Below are 14444 nucleotides of genomic sequence, written 5' to 3' on the forward strand. Positions count from 1 at the left end.
CTTCAGCCCATTTGAAAGCACGTCATTCTGGAGATGGAGCCCTCATCTCTCTGAAAACATTAAACCTGATGAGCAGACGGGACCCTCAGGACTACCTGCGCTGTAACTACGACAGAAACCACACAGAGAGGTAATCTATGTACATGAAATCTTCAAGAAACACTAGGCTACCGTTGACGTAGAGGCTGTATCTTTCCATGCTGTAGGGACCCATCTTGGTGAAACTGCTGGTCTGGTTGACGATCTCATTGTACACCTTCACTCGGTCAAAGGCGGGCGTGGTGGAGTCGTTGCGGTAAGTGCAGACAGCGTCCATTCCAGTTTCATCCCCGTCTCTCACCGGTCTGGGGAAAGAGAGAGAGAATTTGGGATGCAGGACTGACCCCAAAGGTGGAAAACAGAGGAGGGAGGAAGTCCCTCTTGCCAGAGTGAGAAAGGACCAAAGGATATATATTTCTGCATTTGAGGAAGGCTTACCTGAGCTGAGTCACTTCGCATCCCAGGTATGCTGGGCCAATGCTGCTGTTGCGGAGAATTCTTCCAAACTGAAGAAGGAAGGAAACACTGAATTGGTGAAATCATCAGGATCACCCACAACATGTCCCATGCCAGTCTCACAAGTACATGGGAATCAGACTTACCAGCATGGTGAGCGCTTTCTCTGTAGCGTTGAAGGCCTTTGAGTTGGGAGTTCCCATTTCTGGCTTGTATCTGAGGTTGGTTACGGTACAGTTGAGGGTGAAGTGTTCAAGTGTTGGGACTGGGGTTGGCGTTGGCGTTGGGGTTGGCAGAGTGGCTGCAAGTGGAAGAATAGGTACACTGTGTGATGGGATTGTGACACACAGCAAAGCAATCAACAAAAGCATGTTAAAATTTATGCTCTTCCACTGAGCCACGGCCATTACTGACTCCCTCATTTTAGTAGTTCCCTTGAGTTTGTCTTGAGGAGCACAATTGTTTATATTTTTATTTTATTGGGTTTTATAAAGAAGAAGAATATTATAATAATATATTAATATTAATATTAATATAATATGTTAATATTAATATTAATATAATATATTAATATTAATATTAATATTAATATTAATATATTAATATTAATATTAATATTAATATTAATATTAATATTAATATTAATATTAATATTAATATTAATATTAATATTAATATTAATATTAATATTAATATTAATATATTAATATTAATAACAATATAATTTTTATTTATACCCTGCCCTCCCCAGCCGAGGCCGGGCTAAGAGCAGATTACAAGCAATAATAAAAACAAGTTGAGTGATTACAACTTAAAAACAAAATTAAAATACAGCATTAAAATATTGAAACATTAAAATATTAAAATGTAGCCTCAACGCAGGAGGAGAAGGAAAAGAAAAAAGAAAGAGAGGGAGGGAATCAACTTGGCTCCAAGCCAAAGACCAGGCGGAACACCTCTGTCTTACACGCCCTGCGGAAAGAAATCAGATCCTGCAAACAAGTATAGCGAGTATTCTCATGTCGTTTGTGTATCACAAAAATACCATAATAAATGTGGAAAAAATTCTACAACCTATGCACACAATTTAAGGATTATGATATGGTGCTTACTTGATGCAACAGGAACTTCATTATAACCTAGGACAAAGGAAGACAGGCTTGTTTATGAATGGACCAAGACAGTGGTGTTTCAGTTGTAGACACTTGAAAAGGGTTCAATCCAGACTTCCTCTGAGTGTAATCCTCCTCAGGGGAGGCTCCCCCCTCTCCATTCCCCCCTCTTTCCACCTATGAAACATGAAATCCCCTCAGAAGGAAGCTGTACCTGAAGGAAGAACCGAGGGGAGAGACTCCATCAGGCAAGCCCTCCTTCCACCTGCCTTGCTCCACCCTCTAGTCTTTGCTTCCCAATGTGTATTTTATTGTTTTATGTACTGTGGCTTGCCATTGTTTTGTTGATTATAGTTTAGATATCATTTATTGTAACTGTTGAGTGGATTTCTGTTTAACTTTTATATGTTGATTGATAGGGAACTGCCATCGGCTCAGAGGCGAGAAATAGAAGGGCAGTTTGTGTTACAGGGAGCCTCTGAAAATCTTGCGATGCAGCTCAGTTCCTCTTCCGGGGAGGAGGAAAGACCCACCTCCAGTGGGGAAGAGGTACAAGGACCAGAGGACGCTGGTAGGAGCCTTCACACCACTTCTGGGCAAGCTGGTCTGGAGGGAAACACGCCCTTGCCATCGCCCATTCTGCGCAGAAGTTTGGGGCGCAGAGAGGGGAAGAGACGGCTGGGGGTAAAAAAAACTCTTATGTTGGGGGAGGTTAAAAAAAAAAGACCACTCCCAGATTCTGCTAGCAACTGAGCCAGACATGAGCTTTGTAAATAGTTTGCACAAAAATAAAGCCTGTAAAACACAGGTCCTGTTACTCTCGAGCAACCGCTACAGCCACCTGACATTGATATTATTATTTTATACTATTCTAATGATTGTTGAATGTTACTTTTTTGATGTAGGCTGCCTATTTTAAAGTTATTGTTATTATCACATTTTTGTATTGCATTAGATTGTTATAAGATGTACATTTTTTGTTTCTTCAGCTTGTAAACCGCCTTCAGTATTGTAAGATAGAAAGACGGTGTACAAATTAAAAATGATGATGATGATGGAGTGAGAGGCCTCATCTCTCAGGATATCATGGACACAACAAGAAAACTGAGCTCAGTCTACTTCTGTACTATGACACAAACCCCACACAGAGAAAAGGCGTGCACACGAGAAGATTAGGAAACAGCTGATTACCATTGACGTAGAGGCTGTATCTTTCCATGCTGTAGGGACCCATCTTAGTGAAACCACTGGTCTGGTTGACAATTTCATGGTACACCCTCACCCGGTCAAAGGTGGGCGTGGTGGAGTCGTTGCGGTAAGTGCAGACGGCGTCCATTCCGGTTTCATCCCCATCACTCACAGGTCTGGGAGGAGAGAGAGAGAGGTTGAGTAGAATTATGATCAGTTGGAACGGTTGGGTGAGAGGATAATTCATGTCTGTTCAAGGGATGATCAGAGCTAAAAGGTTCCCGTGTTTGAGGATGGCTGACCTGAGCTGAGTCACTTTGCATCCCACATATGCCGGGCCAATGCTGCTGTTGCGGAGAATTCTTCCCAGCTGAAAAATGAAGGAGGCATTGAGTACATCAAACCAATAGGATCATGGGAAGCTATTCTCACAATGGGCAGGAATTTGACTTACCAGCGTGGTGAGAGCTTTCTCTGTAGCGTTGAAGGCCTTTGAATTGGGCGTCCCCATTTCTGGGTTATACTTGAGGTTGGTTACAGTCCAGTTGACGGTGAAGGGTTCAACTGCCAGGGCTGGGGTTGGTGTCAGGGCTGGTGGAGGGGCTACCACAGGAAATGAAATAAAGGGTTCAGGCAAAGGCTAGTGGCTCACTGCATGGTGTGACTGATCAAAATAACAACCAATCAATTTATATGTGTTTACATAGATGCTCTTCCATTGACATATGGCCAACACTATTGCCTTTCTATAACTCCTTTCCTTGGGTTTGGTGAAAGGGCCATAAAGGGCTTTAAGATGTAGGATTTTTAAAAGTAAACTTACTTGATTCAGCTGGGACCTCATGATAACCTAGGACAAAGGAAGACAGGCTGGTTATGATTGGACCAAAACAGTGGTGTTGCAGTTGTAGACACTTGAAAAAGGTTCAATTCAGACTTCCACTGAGTATAATCCTCCTCAGGGGAGGCTCCCCCCTCTCCATGCCCCACTCCCAAATTTCCTTCTGCCTATGAAACATGACATTCTCAGTTCGGGATTGAGGAGCCTCATCTCTCAGGAAATCATGGACACAACAAGAAAACTGAGCTCAGAGGAGAGTCTATTCTATTCCATTACACAAACCACAGACAGTTAATCTATGCACATGAAGTGACTAAGAATCTCTTGGCTACCGTTGACGTAGAGGCTGTATCTTTCCATGTTGTAGGGACCCATCTTGGTGAAGCCGCTGGTCTGGTTGACGATTTCGTGGTACACCTTCACCCGGTCAAAGGCGGGCGTGGTGGAGTCGTTGCGGTAAGTGCAGACGGCATCCATTCCGGTTTCCTCCCCATTGCTCACCGGTCTGGGAGGAGAGAGAAAGAATTTCAGGACAGACCAAAAAGGTGGACAACAGAGGAGGGATGAAGTCACTGTTGCCGGAGTGAGTAATGTCCAGAGCATACATGTTTCCACATTTGAGGAAGGCTTACCTGAGCTGAGTCACTTCGCATCCCAGGTACGCCGGTCCAATGCTGCTGTTGCGGAGAATTCTTCCAAACTGAAGAAGGAAGGAAACATTGAATTGGTGAAATCAACAGGCTCGCTCACACCTCATTGCATGCCATTCTCAAAAGTGGCTGAGAATCAGACTCACCAGCATGGTGAGCACTTTCTCTGTAGCGTTGAAGGCCTTTGAGTTGGGCGTCCCCATTTCTGGCTTGTATCTGAGGTTGGTTATGGTACAATTGATGGTGAAGTGTTCATGTGTTGGGGTTGGGGTTGGCGTTTGTGTTGGCGTTGGCAAAGTGGCTGGAAGAGGAGGAGAAAGATATGTACTAGGGTCAAGAGATTTATAGCATTATACAATTATTATACCCTATTGCTCATACTGACACGCGGTTCACTGATGTATTACCAAAGGTTTTAATATCATGAGTCTCATCCCTGACTATGTTGTAAGAGACTCTACTTAAAAATACTTAGGTGGTACTTACTTGTTTCAGGAGGGTCTTCATGATAACCTACAGAAAAGTAAGAGACGGTCATTTGAGAAGCTCTCAATATATTGATGTTTAAAATAAGGAGGTTTCTTTTTCTGGAGCAGGAGAATTGTGTCCTCCTGTGTTCGGAAGATGCACTTAGCAGAGTCAATGAGAAGCATCTCACACGTATTATGACACAAACATGTCCATCAAATGACAATCACCTCAATCAGCTTTGGACACTTTCATGACATGGAGAGGCCTCCTGGGCAGAGGACAAAAACCTCATAGCATCATCCCTGCACCCAGATTCGCACAGCAACTCAAGCAGGAACAAAATCACTTGAAAATACTCCAGCATTCAGTTCACAAGCAGGGATCCTAATATCTCTGTAATCATTGGCTCAGATGAAGGCTGGGCTTGGGGGTACTGCACAAATCACTCTCTCTCTCTCTCTCTCTCTCTCACACACACACACACACACAGAGAGAGAGAGAGAGAGAGAAAATCTATGCACATCAAGGGCTCCACAACTTGTTTACCATTGACGTAGAGGCTGTATCTTTCCACCTCATAGGGCCCCATCTTGCTGAAGTTGTCCGTCTGGTTGACAATCTCGTGGTACACCTTCACTCGGTCAAAGGCGGGGCTGGTGGAGTCATTGCGGTAAGTGCAGACGGCGTCCATTCCAGTTTCATCCCCGTTCTTCACTGGTCTGGGAGGACAAAGAGAGAGGGAGACGATTCAGGATGCAGAATGGTCCACAAGGGAAGAAAGGATGTAGTCCCACTTGCAAGGTGTGCTCCCATTGGAGGAAGACTTACCTGAGCTGAGTCACTCTGCACCCCAGATACGCAGGGCCAATGCTGCTGTTGCTGAGGAATCTGCCAAGCTGAGAGAGGAATGAGACACGATGTCAAAACAAGAGCCTGGTCTACCCCTCCTCACAAGCCGTTCTCACAAGCAGTCGCAATCAGACTTACCACTGTGATTAGTGCTCTTTCCGTTGTGTTGAACACTGCTGAATTGGGTTGTCCCATCTCTTCCCTGTACTTGAGGTTGGTGACGGTGAAATTGACGGTGAATTGTTCAACCGCTGGAATTGGGGTTGTTGTTTGGGCAGGTGTGGGCAGAGTGGCTGGAACAGACATAGGTATTTCATAAATTTCCATTGCACCCTTCCCAAGGGGAAGCAGAATAGTTAAAACAAGAGGAAATCAAATGAAGAAATTCCCAGAATACAATAATTAAAATGCAAGACATCAAACTCCCAGGTCTCACACAATATATATTTCCTCGTTAAGAGAATGAAATACTTTTAATTTCAACAAAAGTCAGTGGGATGGTGTAAATGTGAATTGAGAAAAGAAAACCAAATAAAGCAATATTCAGAATGCAAGAATTAAAACAAAGGCCATGAAACTTCATATTCTCAAACTATATATCCCCTTCTGAACAGATTGAAATATTTTCAATGTCAACCAGAAGTCAATCATATGGTGAGATTTGGAAATCTAATCAATCAATCAATCAAACAAACAAACAAACCCAAGAGTGCTCATGTTGCTAGACTTCCCCTGGTGCATTTTCCACATCACCCCCCCCCAATCCCATCACTCTTTTCCCTGCTTTTGTCAGATTGGGGTGTTGTTTTCAGAATTTAAATTTGGTTCTACTTACTCGTTTCAGGAGGGGTTTCATGATAACCTATGGAAATGCAAGAGACGTTAATTCAGGAAATTGCATAATGCAATACAACAAACAGGCTTTTCAAAGATAATAGTAACTGGTTGGGATTTCTCACTATTTTGGATGGTGCACTGTCTGTACACAGGAATGAACATCCTACACTTCTCTGAGAAAATCATCTCAATGCCAAGGAGCCTCAGACCCTCACACAACATCTGGTGAAAACCTCCAGAGTCATATCTCTGCGTCATGATTAGCCACGTTCTACCCAAACAACACACAGTATCATATTCATCCAAGTCCGCAGCACTCTGTCTCGGAAATTGGGCCTCTGGAGAAGGCTGGGCTGGAGAAACAGCTGTGTTGCTTCTAGTAACATTCATGGATACACACACACATCAACACATATCCAGATAATTGATGCACATCCAAAGCTTAAAATCCACTCAGCTACCGTTGACGTAGAGGCTGTATCTTTCCAGATAGTATTGCCCCATCTCAGTGAAACCGTTGGTCTGGTTGACGATCTCGTGGTACAACTTCACTCGGTCAAAGGCGGGCGTGGTGGAGTCGTTGCGGTAAGTGCAGACGGCGTCCATTCCGGTTTCATCCCCATCTCTCACCGGTCTGGGAGAAGAGGGAAATCAGGATTCAGGATTGACCACAGATATGGACAAGGGGGGACAGAAGACGCCAAGCTTGTTTGCCTGGGTTGCCAGCAGAGCAGATATGTTCTCACCTTTGAGGAAGGCTTACCTGAGTTGAGTCACTCTGCACCTCAGATATGCTGGGCCAATGCTGCTGTTGAGGAGAATTCCATCAAGCTGAGGAAGGAAAGAAACATTGAGCATCTTCAACCCTATAGAAAGTGTACAAATTTATCTACACATCCCTTGCTAACTGCCATGGAGTCAGGCTTACCAGACGGAGGAGATCACTCTCTGTTGCATTGAATATTTTGGAATTGTGAGTTCCCATCTCTTCCCTGTATTTGAGGTTGGTGATGGTGAAATTGACAGTGAATTGTTCAACCGCTGGAATTGGGGTTGTTGTTTGGGCTGACGTCGGCAGAGTGGCTGGAAGAGACGTAGGTATTTTATGAATTTGCATTCCACCCTTCCCAAAGGGGAAGCAGAATAGTAAAATGAAGAGGAAATCAAATGAAGGAATTCCCATAATACTAGAATTAAAATGCAAGACATCAAACTCCCAGGTCTCATGATATATATTTCCTCCTTAAGAGATTGAAATACTTTTAATTTCAACAAAAGTCGATGGGATGGTGAAAATGTGAATTGAGAAAAGAAAACCAAATAAAGCAATATTCAGAATGCAAGAATTAAAACAAAGGACATGAAACTCCATATTCTCAAATTATATATCCGCTTCTTAACAGATTGAAATATTTTGTATGTCAACTAAGTGTCGATCACATGGTGAGACTGATAAATCTAACAAATGAATTACTTGAATCAAAGAAGCTTCATTTTGGTACTCTTCCACTCATGCATTGTGGACATCAGCTCCTCTGAATGTTGGGGGGGGGGGGGCTTGCTGTGTTAGAATTTAAATTTGGTTCTACTTACTCGTTTCAGGAGGGGTTTCATGATAACCTATGGAAATGGAAGAGACGTTAATTCAGGATATTGCATAATGTAATACCACAAACAGGCTTTTCAAATATAATAGTAACGGGTTGGGATTCCTCACTATTTTGGACGGTGCACTGTCTGTACACAGGAATGAACATCCTTCACCTCTGTGAGAAAATCTCACTGCCAAGGGAGCCTCAGACCCTCACACAACATCTGGTGAAAACCTCCAGAGTCATATCTCTGCGTCATGATTAGCCCCGTTCTACCCAAACAACACACAGTATCATATTCATCAAAGTCCGCAGCATTCTGTCTCAGAAATCTGGCTTCTGGAGAAGGCCGGGCTGGAGAAACCGCTGTGTTGCTTTTATTAACATTCATGGATACACACACACACACATCAACACATATCCAGATAATTGATGCACATCCAAAGCTTAAAATCCACTCAGCTACCGTTGACATAGAGGCTGTATCTTTCCAGATAGTATTGCCCCATCTCAGTGAAACCGTTGGTCTGGTTGACGATCTCGTGGTACAACTTCACTCGGTCAAAGGTGGGCGTGGTGGGGTCGTTGCGGTAAGTGCAGACGGCGTCCATTCCGGTTTCATCCCCATCTCTCACCGGTCTGGGAGAAGAGGGAAATCAGGATTCATTGACCACAGATATGGACAAGGGAGGACAGAAGACGCCAACCTTGTTTGCCTGGGTTGCCAGCAGAGCAGATATGTTCTCGCCTTTGAGGAAGGCTTACCTGAGTTGAGTCACTCTGCACCTCAGATATGCCGGGCCAATGCTGCTGTTGAGGAGAATTCCATCAAGCTGAGGAAGGAAAGAGACATTGAGCTTATTCCACCCTACAGAAAGTGTACAAATTTATCTACACATCCCTTGCTAACTGCCATGGAGTCAGGCTTACCAGGCGGAGGAGATCACTCTCCGTTGCATTGAATATTTTGGAACTGTGAATTCCCATCTCTTCCCTGTACTTGAGGTTGGTGATGGTGAAATTGATGGTGAATTGTTCGACCGCTGGAATTGGGGTCGTTGTTTGGGCAGGCGTTGGCAGAGTGGCTGGAACAGAGGGAGGAATAAATGAACGTGTGTATTCGGTAAATTTCTACCCCACTCTTCCTTACCAAAGGGCACCCAGGATGGTTAAAAATGGGAAATCAAATAAAGCAATACCCAGAATACAATATTTGAAATGAATGTCATAAGTTTGCCCGCCTTCAAAGGTGGCGTGGCCAGGGGGCTCCAGTGATCTGTTGGCTGGCTGGGGAAGGATCTCCCAACTGCCAGCCAATTGGCCAATGCCGGCAGGTTTCAGGTAGGAGTTCCCCAGGGGCGGGCCCTGTGGAACCCCTTCCCATCAAATGCCAAGGAGATAAGTAACTATACAATCTTTAGAAGACAACTAAAGGCAGCCTGGTATTGGGAAGTTTTTAAAATGTTTTTTAATGTTTAACGTTTTTGTATCTGCTGGAAGCTGCCCAGAGTGGCTGGGGAAACCCAGCCAGATGTGTGGGGTCTAAATAATAAAATCATTATTAACATGCTTCCAGCTCCCCCTCCTTTTAAAAATCATTTTAAAATAATTAAAAACAAAACCATCACTGTGAAATTTTCTTACTTGTCAACTGGGATGCCGTGGAGGAAATTACTGGCGGCTGTCTGGGGGTTGTCGCTACCGGGGTGATTTTGATGGTTGTGCGGGCTGTTGCGGGTATAAGTGGAGGCAGCTGAGGCTTTGTGGAAGAGCCTATGGAGGAAATAGAGAGCCGGGGGGTTACCATGAGAAGATGTGATGGGGAGATGAGATAATCCTTCTCCCTTTGCCTGCCCTTTAAGTCTCCAGAAAGGGTTCATATCAATGAAATCGAAAGAGAGCTTATGTGATACATGCTTAGAGCACTGGTTCTCAAAGGATCATCGCTTCGTCATGATGGGTGGGCTTGCATGTTCCTATGACCCTTGTGAGCGAAGCTGTCGGGAATCTTGTACTCCCAGCAGGGTCACCCAAGGCGGTAAGGTCAAAGGGAAGGAGCTAGACAAAGAAGGATCCCAGAAGTCCTCTACAGCAGAACAGGCGGAAGATAACAAGGGGCTTGTTACAACGGTTGTGAAGGCGGACGAAGAATCTACCGGTTGCCGTGATACTCATGCCGTCGGAATAGAGCCTTACTGATCTCCACACATAAAAGAAATTCACACGCAGGCTTCTTCAAAAAAAGCCACCCCACCCCTCAAAAAAAGTCCCGTGGTGATTGGCAAATGGTAACAGGAGCAGGACCGTGAAATGTGGACGCCCTAGTCATGAACCGGCACATGGGGGGCGGATACAGATTCAGTCATTCTAACTAAAGCAGGGGTCTGCAACCTGCGGCTCCAGAGCCGCATGTGGCTCCAGAGCCGCATGTGGCTCTTTTACACCTTTGCCGCGGCTCCGGGGCGGATACTAGCGAGGGGAGGAGGTGCATTGTGCGCCCCGACACTCCCCACTGTGGCGGGCGCTGTACTGGCTGTGACGCCGCATGGGGGCAGTGCGTGCGTTAGTCACGCACCGTCCCGACGTCACCTTCCCGCCTGCTGTCAGACTGGAGGGCAGCGGCACGCATGCTTTAAATGTCGCAATGGTTTTGCGGCTCCCAGTTCCCCCCCCCTTCGGAAACGGGTCCAAGTGGCTCTTTTTGTCTTAAAGGTTGCAGACCCCTGAACTAAAGGAATGAGGCAGCTGAGCAGCTCGGCAGCTGTATCCATGACTGCGCAGCCATACTTAGGATCCACTCTGCTCACCCTGAAAAGGGGGAGGGACTAGAAAAGCATCTGTGGATCCAGAATTGAAAGGAGAGGATGGCAAGTGTGGCAGGAAGATTCAAGGACAATCCAAGAAACATTTCAGTGTAGTAGAGTATCTATCTATCATCTATATCTATATCTATATCTATATCTATATCTATATCTATATCTATATCTATATCTATATCTATATCTATATCTATATCTATATCTATATCTATCTATCTATTTGCAAAATATGGATAGAAATTTTTTCAAAATGAGAGCAAGACCGGCCAGGGACATTGTAGTGAAGGGTGGGTCAGAAAGTGAATTATCCCTAACAGTATCAGCAATAGTCAAAATAAAAAAATTCCTTCCAGTAGCACCTTAAAGACCAACTAAGTTAGTTCTTGGTATGAGCTTTCGTGTGCATGCACACTTCTTCAGATACCTGAATGAATATGCACACGAAAGCTCATACCAAGAACTAACTTAGTTGGTCTTTAAGGTGCTACTGGAAGGATTTTTTTTATTTTGACTATGGCAGACCAACACGGCTACCTATCTGTAACTAGTATCAGCAATAGTTAATACTTACTTGTTGTTCTGACACGGGGCGTAGTTGCTTGTGGCGTTGTGGCATTCTTAACACCTCCCGGTTGCAGGATTGGCTTCTCAGTAACAGGCTGGATCACAGATTCGTTGCGTTTGGTGGCTGGAAGGGGACAGATTTCCATTATTGCCGGACAGAGATCTTTGCTGACATGTCTTTGCTGACGCTCCCACTTTCAGACACAGACTCTCAGCTCGGTTTCCATCAGTCAGTGCATCGGTTGCTATGATGCATACGGCATGTGGGTCAAGAAATGCAACCGAGGCTGAGATATGCGGCAAAGGAGAAGCTAAGATGTTGTGCCAACAACTGACAGTCCCAGTGCTGTGGCGTGGCATGGGGGGGCCCTATAGGCGATTGCCCTGGGCACAAAATTGTAAGGGGCACAAAATTTCAACACCCAGTGCTGCCTCAATACAGCTACATGCTTCCGTCACTGGGCTTCTCCATGGGAACCCGGAAGTGACCTCTCCAGACCATGGAACGGCTCCTATTTTCTTATCTCTGCAGCTGCGATCTCCTGGGTGACACTGTTATGCAATTGAATGTGCATGCGTACTCCAACTGTTTGTTTGCCACCCTGCTCCACGCGGCCCTGGGCAACCCACGCTACACTACTGGCCCCATGGGGCCTCCCATTCAACGAGCGGAGAAGTCAGACGCTTGCATGGTTGGTGTCCTGATCCTCAGGAAGGACCACTGAGAGGAGGTCTGGGGGAACCCCCAACAACAGTGGGCTGTCGAAAAGTCTTTACATGGGATAGAAAATACCATATTTTTTGCTCTATAGGAATCACTTTTCCCTCCTAAAAAGTAAGGGGAAATGTGTGTGCGTCTTATGGAGTGAATGCAGGCTGCACAGCTATCCCAGAAGCCAGAACAGCAAGAGGGATCCCTCTTGTTGTTCTTGCTTCTGAGATTCAGAATATTTCTTTTCTTCTTTTTCTCCTCCAAAAACTAGGTGCGTCTTGTGGTCTGGTGCGTATAATAGAGCGAAAAATACGGTAAATGTGTCACCTCCTTCTTATGTTAATAACAAACATTATAATATTTGTAGCTGTTGAGAATATTCAAATGCAAATGACTCTTTTCTGACAGTGTTGGGGTCACACCAGACTGCTGCGATGCAACACTTGGGGTCTCAGGATCCACTGGGGTTGGCTTCTCTCGGGCCGTCCCCAAGGCCAAGGCCGCCTAATCTACTGAGCACCTCCTTGGGATCCAGTTCTGAGAGCTCTACATCCTCATCCCATTCCTCCACCCGCTCTGACCAAACCTTCCAAGATCTCTCCACAGGTCTCAGTACACCAACCCATCCTCCAGGTCTCCCCATCCTCCACTGCTTCCTGTTTGTGTCAGACCAGGTATGGGCCAGGTGACCCCATACCTGTTCCTTGCAAAGCACCCTGTATATAAAGGAAGGGATCATCCAGGTTTCCTTTTGTGCCGTGTTCCTAGGCTGAGGTTCGCCCTTTGCATGAGAGGGTTAAGACCATAGAGCAAACTGTCCTGACAGGCTTAAAGGTAAAGGTAAAGGGACCCCAGACAGTTAAGTCCAGTGGCGAATGACTCTGGGGTTGCAGCGCTCATCTCGCTTTACTGGCTGAGGGAGCCGGTGTTTGTCCACAGTTTTTCCGGGTCATGTAGCCAGCAGGACTAAGTCGCTTCTGGCAAAACCAGAGCAGCGCACGGAAATGCCGTTTACCTTCCCGCCAGAGTGGTACCTATTTATATACTTGCACTGTGTGCTTTCGAACTGCTAGGTGGGCAGGAGCAGAGACTGAGCAATGGGAGCTCACCCCCTCGCGGGGATTCGAACCGCCAACCTTCTGATCAGCAAGTCCAAACGGCACAGTGGTTTAAACCACAGCGCCTGAGAAGCTCAACATGTGAGGAGGTCTAAGCTAGTTGCTGCAGCTCAGACTACATTGTTCTTATAAGCCTCTCTTGAGTTACTAAACCAATAATATAGGAAAAAATTTACCACTGTAACTAAACTAAGTTTTACTGCCTGTGCAACTTTTTATGAATTCAGTATGGAAAATGACATGAATCTGACCTTAGGAGAGTTTGTAAGTAAAGGACTCTTAACTTTTTAAAAAGTGGAAAGGCTGAGTCCTTTTTTCCTGCCCCAGCAGTTTCCTTGGCAGAAGCCTGCACTTTATCACTAAATTGGCAGAAAACCTGAAATGCCATTTGTTCCAATACAGCATTAAAGAGCAAGTTTTTGTCCTGAAAGAGTCAGGGTTGTTGGGTTTTTTTTTAACATTCAGATACAGCGTTATAAAACACAGACCTGCACCTAGAAAATTTGGGGAAAGATAAGAGTGGATGAGCCCTTAGGAAATAAAGGAACATACCTCTATCGGTCTCTAAAGTGGTGGCTGTCTCTGATGTGAATCCAGCAGAAACTCCATGGGAAGTAGAAAGAGCTATGGACCACGATGCTAACTCAGTAGTACTCGTTGCAGAAGTGGAGGGATGTTCTCCACTAGACGTGACCTCCACAGGCACTATGGGAATAGTGGAGGCAACATGTACAGTTGATGTAACCTCTGTAGTTTCTACTGGAGAAGTGGATAAAGATTTTGCACTCGATGGGAGCTCTGTGGTCTGCGATGGAGAAGTGGTGGCTTCTGGTACAGTTGATGTCAGCACTGTAGTCTCCATTAGTGAAGTGGATAGAGCCTCAGTACTGGATGGGAACTCTGTGGTCTGCAGTGGAGAAGTGGTCTCTTCTGGTACAGTTGATGTCAGCACTGTAGTCTCCATTAGTGAAGTGGATAGAGCCTCAGTACTTGATGGGAACTCTGTGGTCTGCAGTGGAGAAGTGGTGGCTTCTGGTACAGTTGATGTCAGCACTGTAGTCTCCATTAGTGAAGTGGATAGAGCCTCAGTACTGGATGGGAACTCTGTGGTCTGCAGTGGAGAAGTGGTCTCTTCTGGTACAGTTGATGTCAGCACTGTAGTCTCCATTGGTGAAGTGGATAGAGCCTCAGTACTT

The 14444-nt window shown here is 45.3% G+C and overlaps 1 protein-coding gene across 1 annotated transcript in view; it reads right to left on the minus strand.

The window, feature by feature from the left end:
- Positions 1-14079, minus strand: part of MUC16 (mucin 16, cell surface associated) — a 51391-nt gene extending 37312 nt beyond the window's left edge. Inside the window, exons 1-26 of the mRNA XM_083483540.1 lie at positions 13801-14079; positions 11426-11542; positions 9680-9808; positions 8966-9120; positions 8801-8868; positions 8502-8674; positions 8037-8063; positions 7372-7526; positions 7207-7274; positions 6905-7077; positions 6442-6468; positions 5745-5899; positions 5586-5653; positions 5304-5476; positions 4773-4799; positions 4433-4587; positions 4269-4336; positions 3969-4141; positions 3619-3645; positions 3250-3398; positions 3098-3165; positions 2799-2971; positions 1608-1634; positions 642-796; positions 478-545; positions 172-344 (exon numbers count right to left, since the gene is read on the minus strand). Of these exons, the coding sequence (XP_083339666.1) occupies positions 172-344; positions 478-545; positions 642-796; positions 1608-1634; positions 2799-2971; positions 3098-3165; positions 3250-3398; positions 3619-3645; positions 3969-4141; positions 4269-4336; positions 4433-4587; positions 4773-4799; positions 5304-5476; positions 5586-5653; positions 5745-5899; positions 6442-6468; positions 6905-7077; positions 7207-7274; positions 7372-7526; positions 8037-8063; positions 8502-8674; positions 8801-8868; positions 8966-9022 (2407 nt within the window). The 5' untranslated portion in view covers positions 9023-9120; positions 9680-9808; positions 11426-11542; positions 13801-14079. The remainder of the gene's footprint in view (positions 1-171; positions 345-477; positions 546-641; positions 797-1607; positions 1635-2798; positions 2972-3097; positions 3166-3249; positions 3399-3618; positions 3646-3968; positions 4142-4268; positions 4337-4432; positions 4588-4772; positions 4800-5303; positions 5477-5585; positions 5654-5744; positions 5900-6441; positions 6469-6904; positions 7078-7206; positions 7275-7371; positions 7527-8036; positions 8064-8501; positions 8675-8800; positions 8869-8965; positions 9121-9679; positions 9809-11425; positions 11543-13800) is intronic.
- Positions 14080-14444: the final 365 nt, after the last annotated feature.

This window comes from Podarcis liolepis (assembly GCF_965112155.1).
Source record: "Podarcis liolepis genome assembly, chromosome: 18".
In the NCBI taxonomy this organism is placed as follows: domain Eukaryota; kingdom Metazoa; phylum Chordata; class Lepidosauria; order Squamata; family Lacertidae; genus Podarcis; species Podarcis liolepis.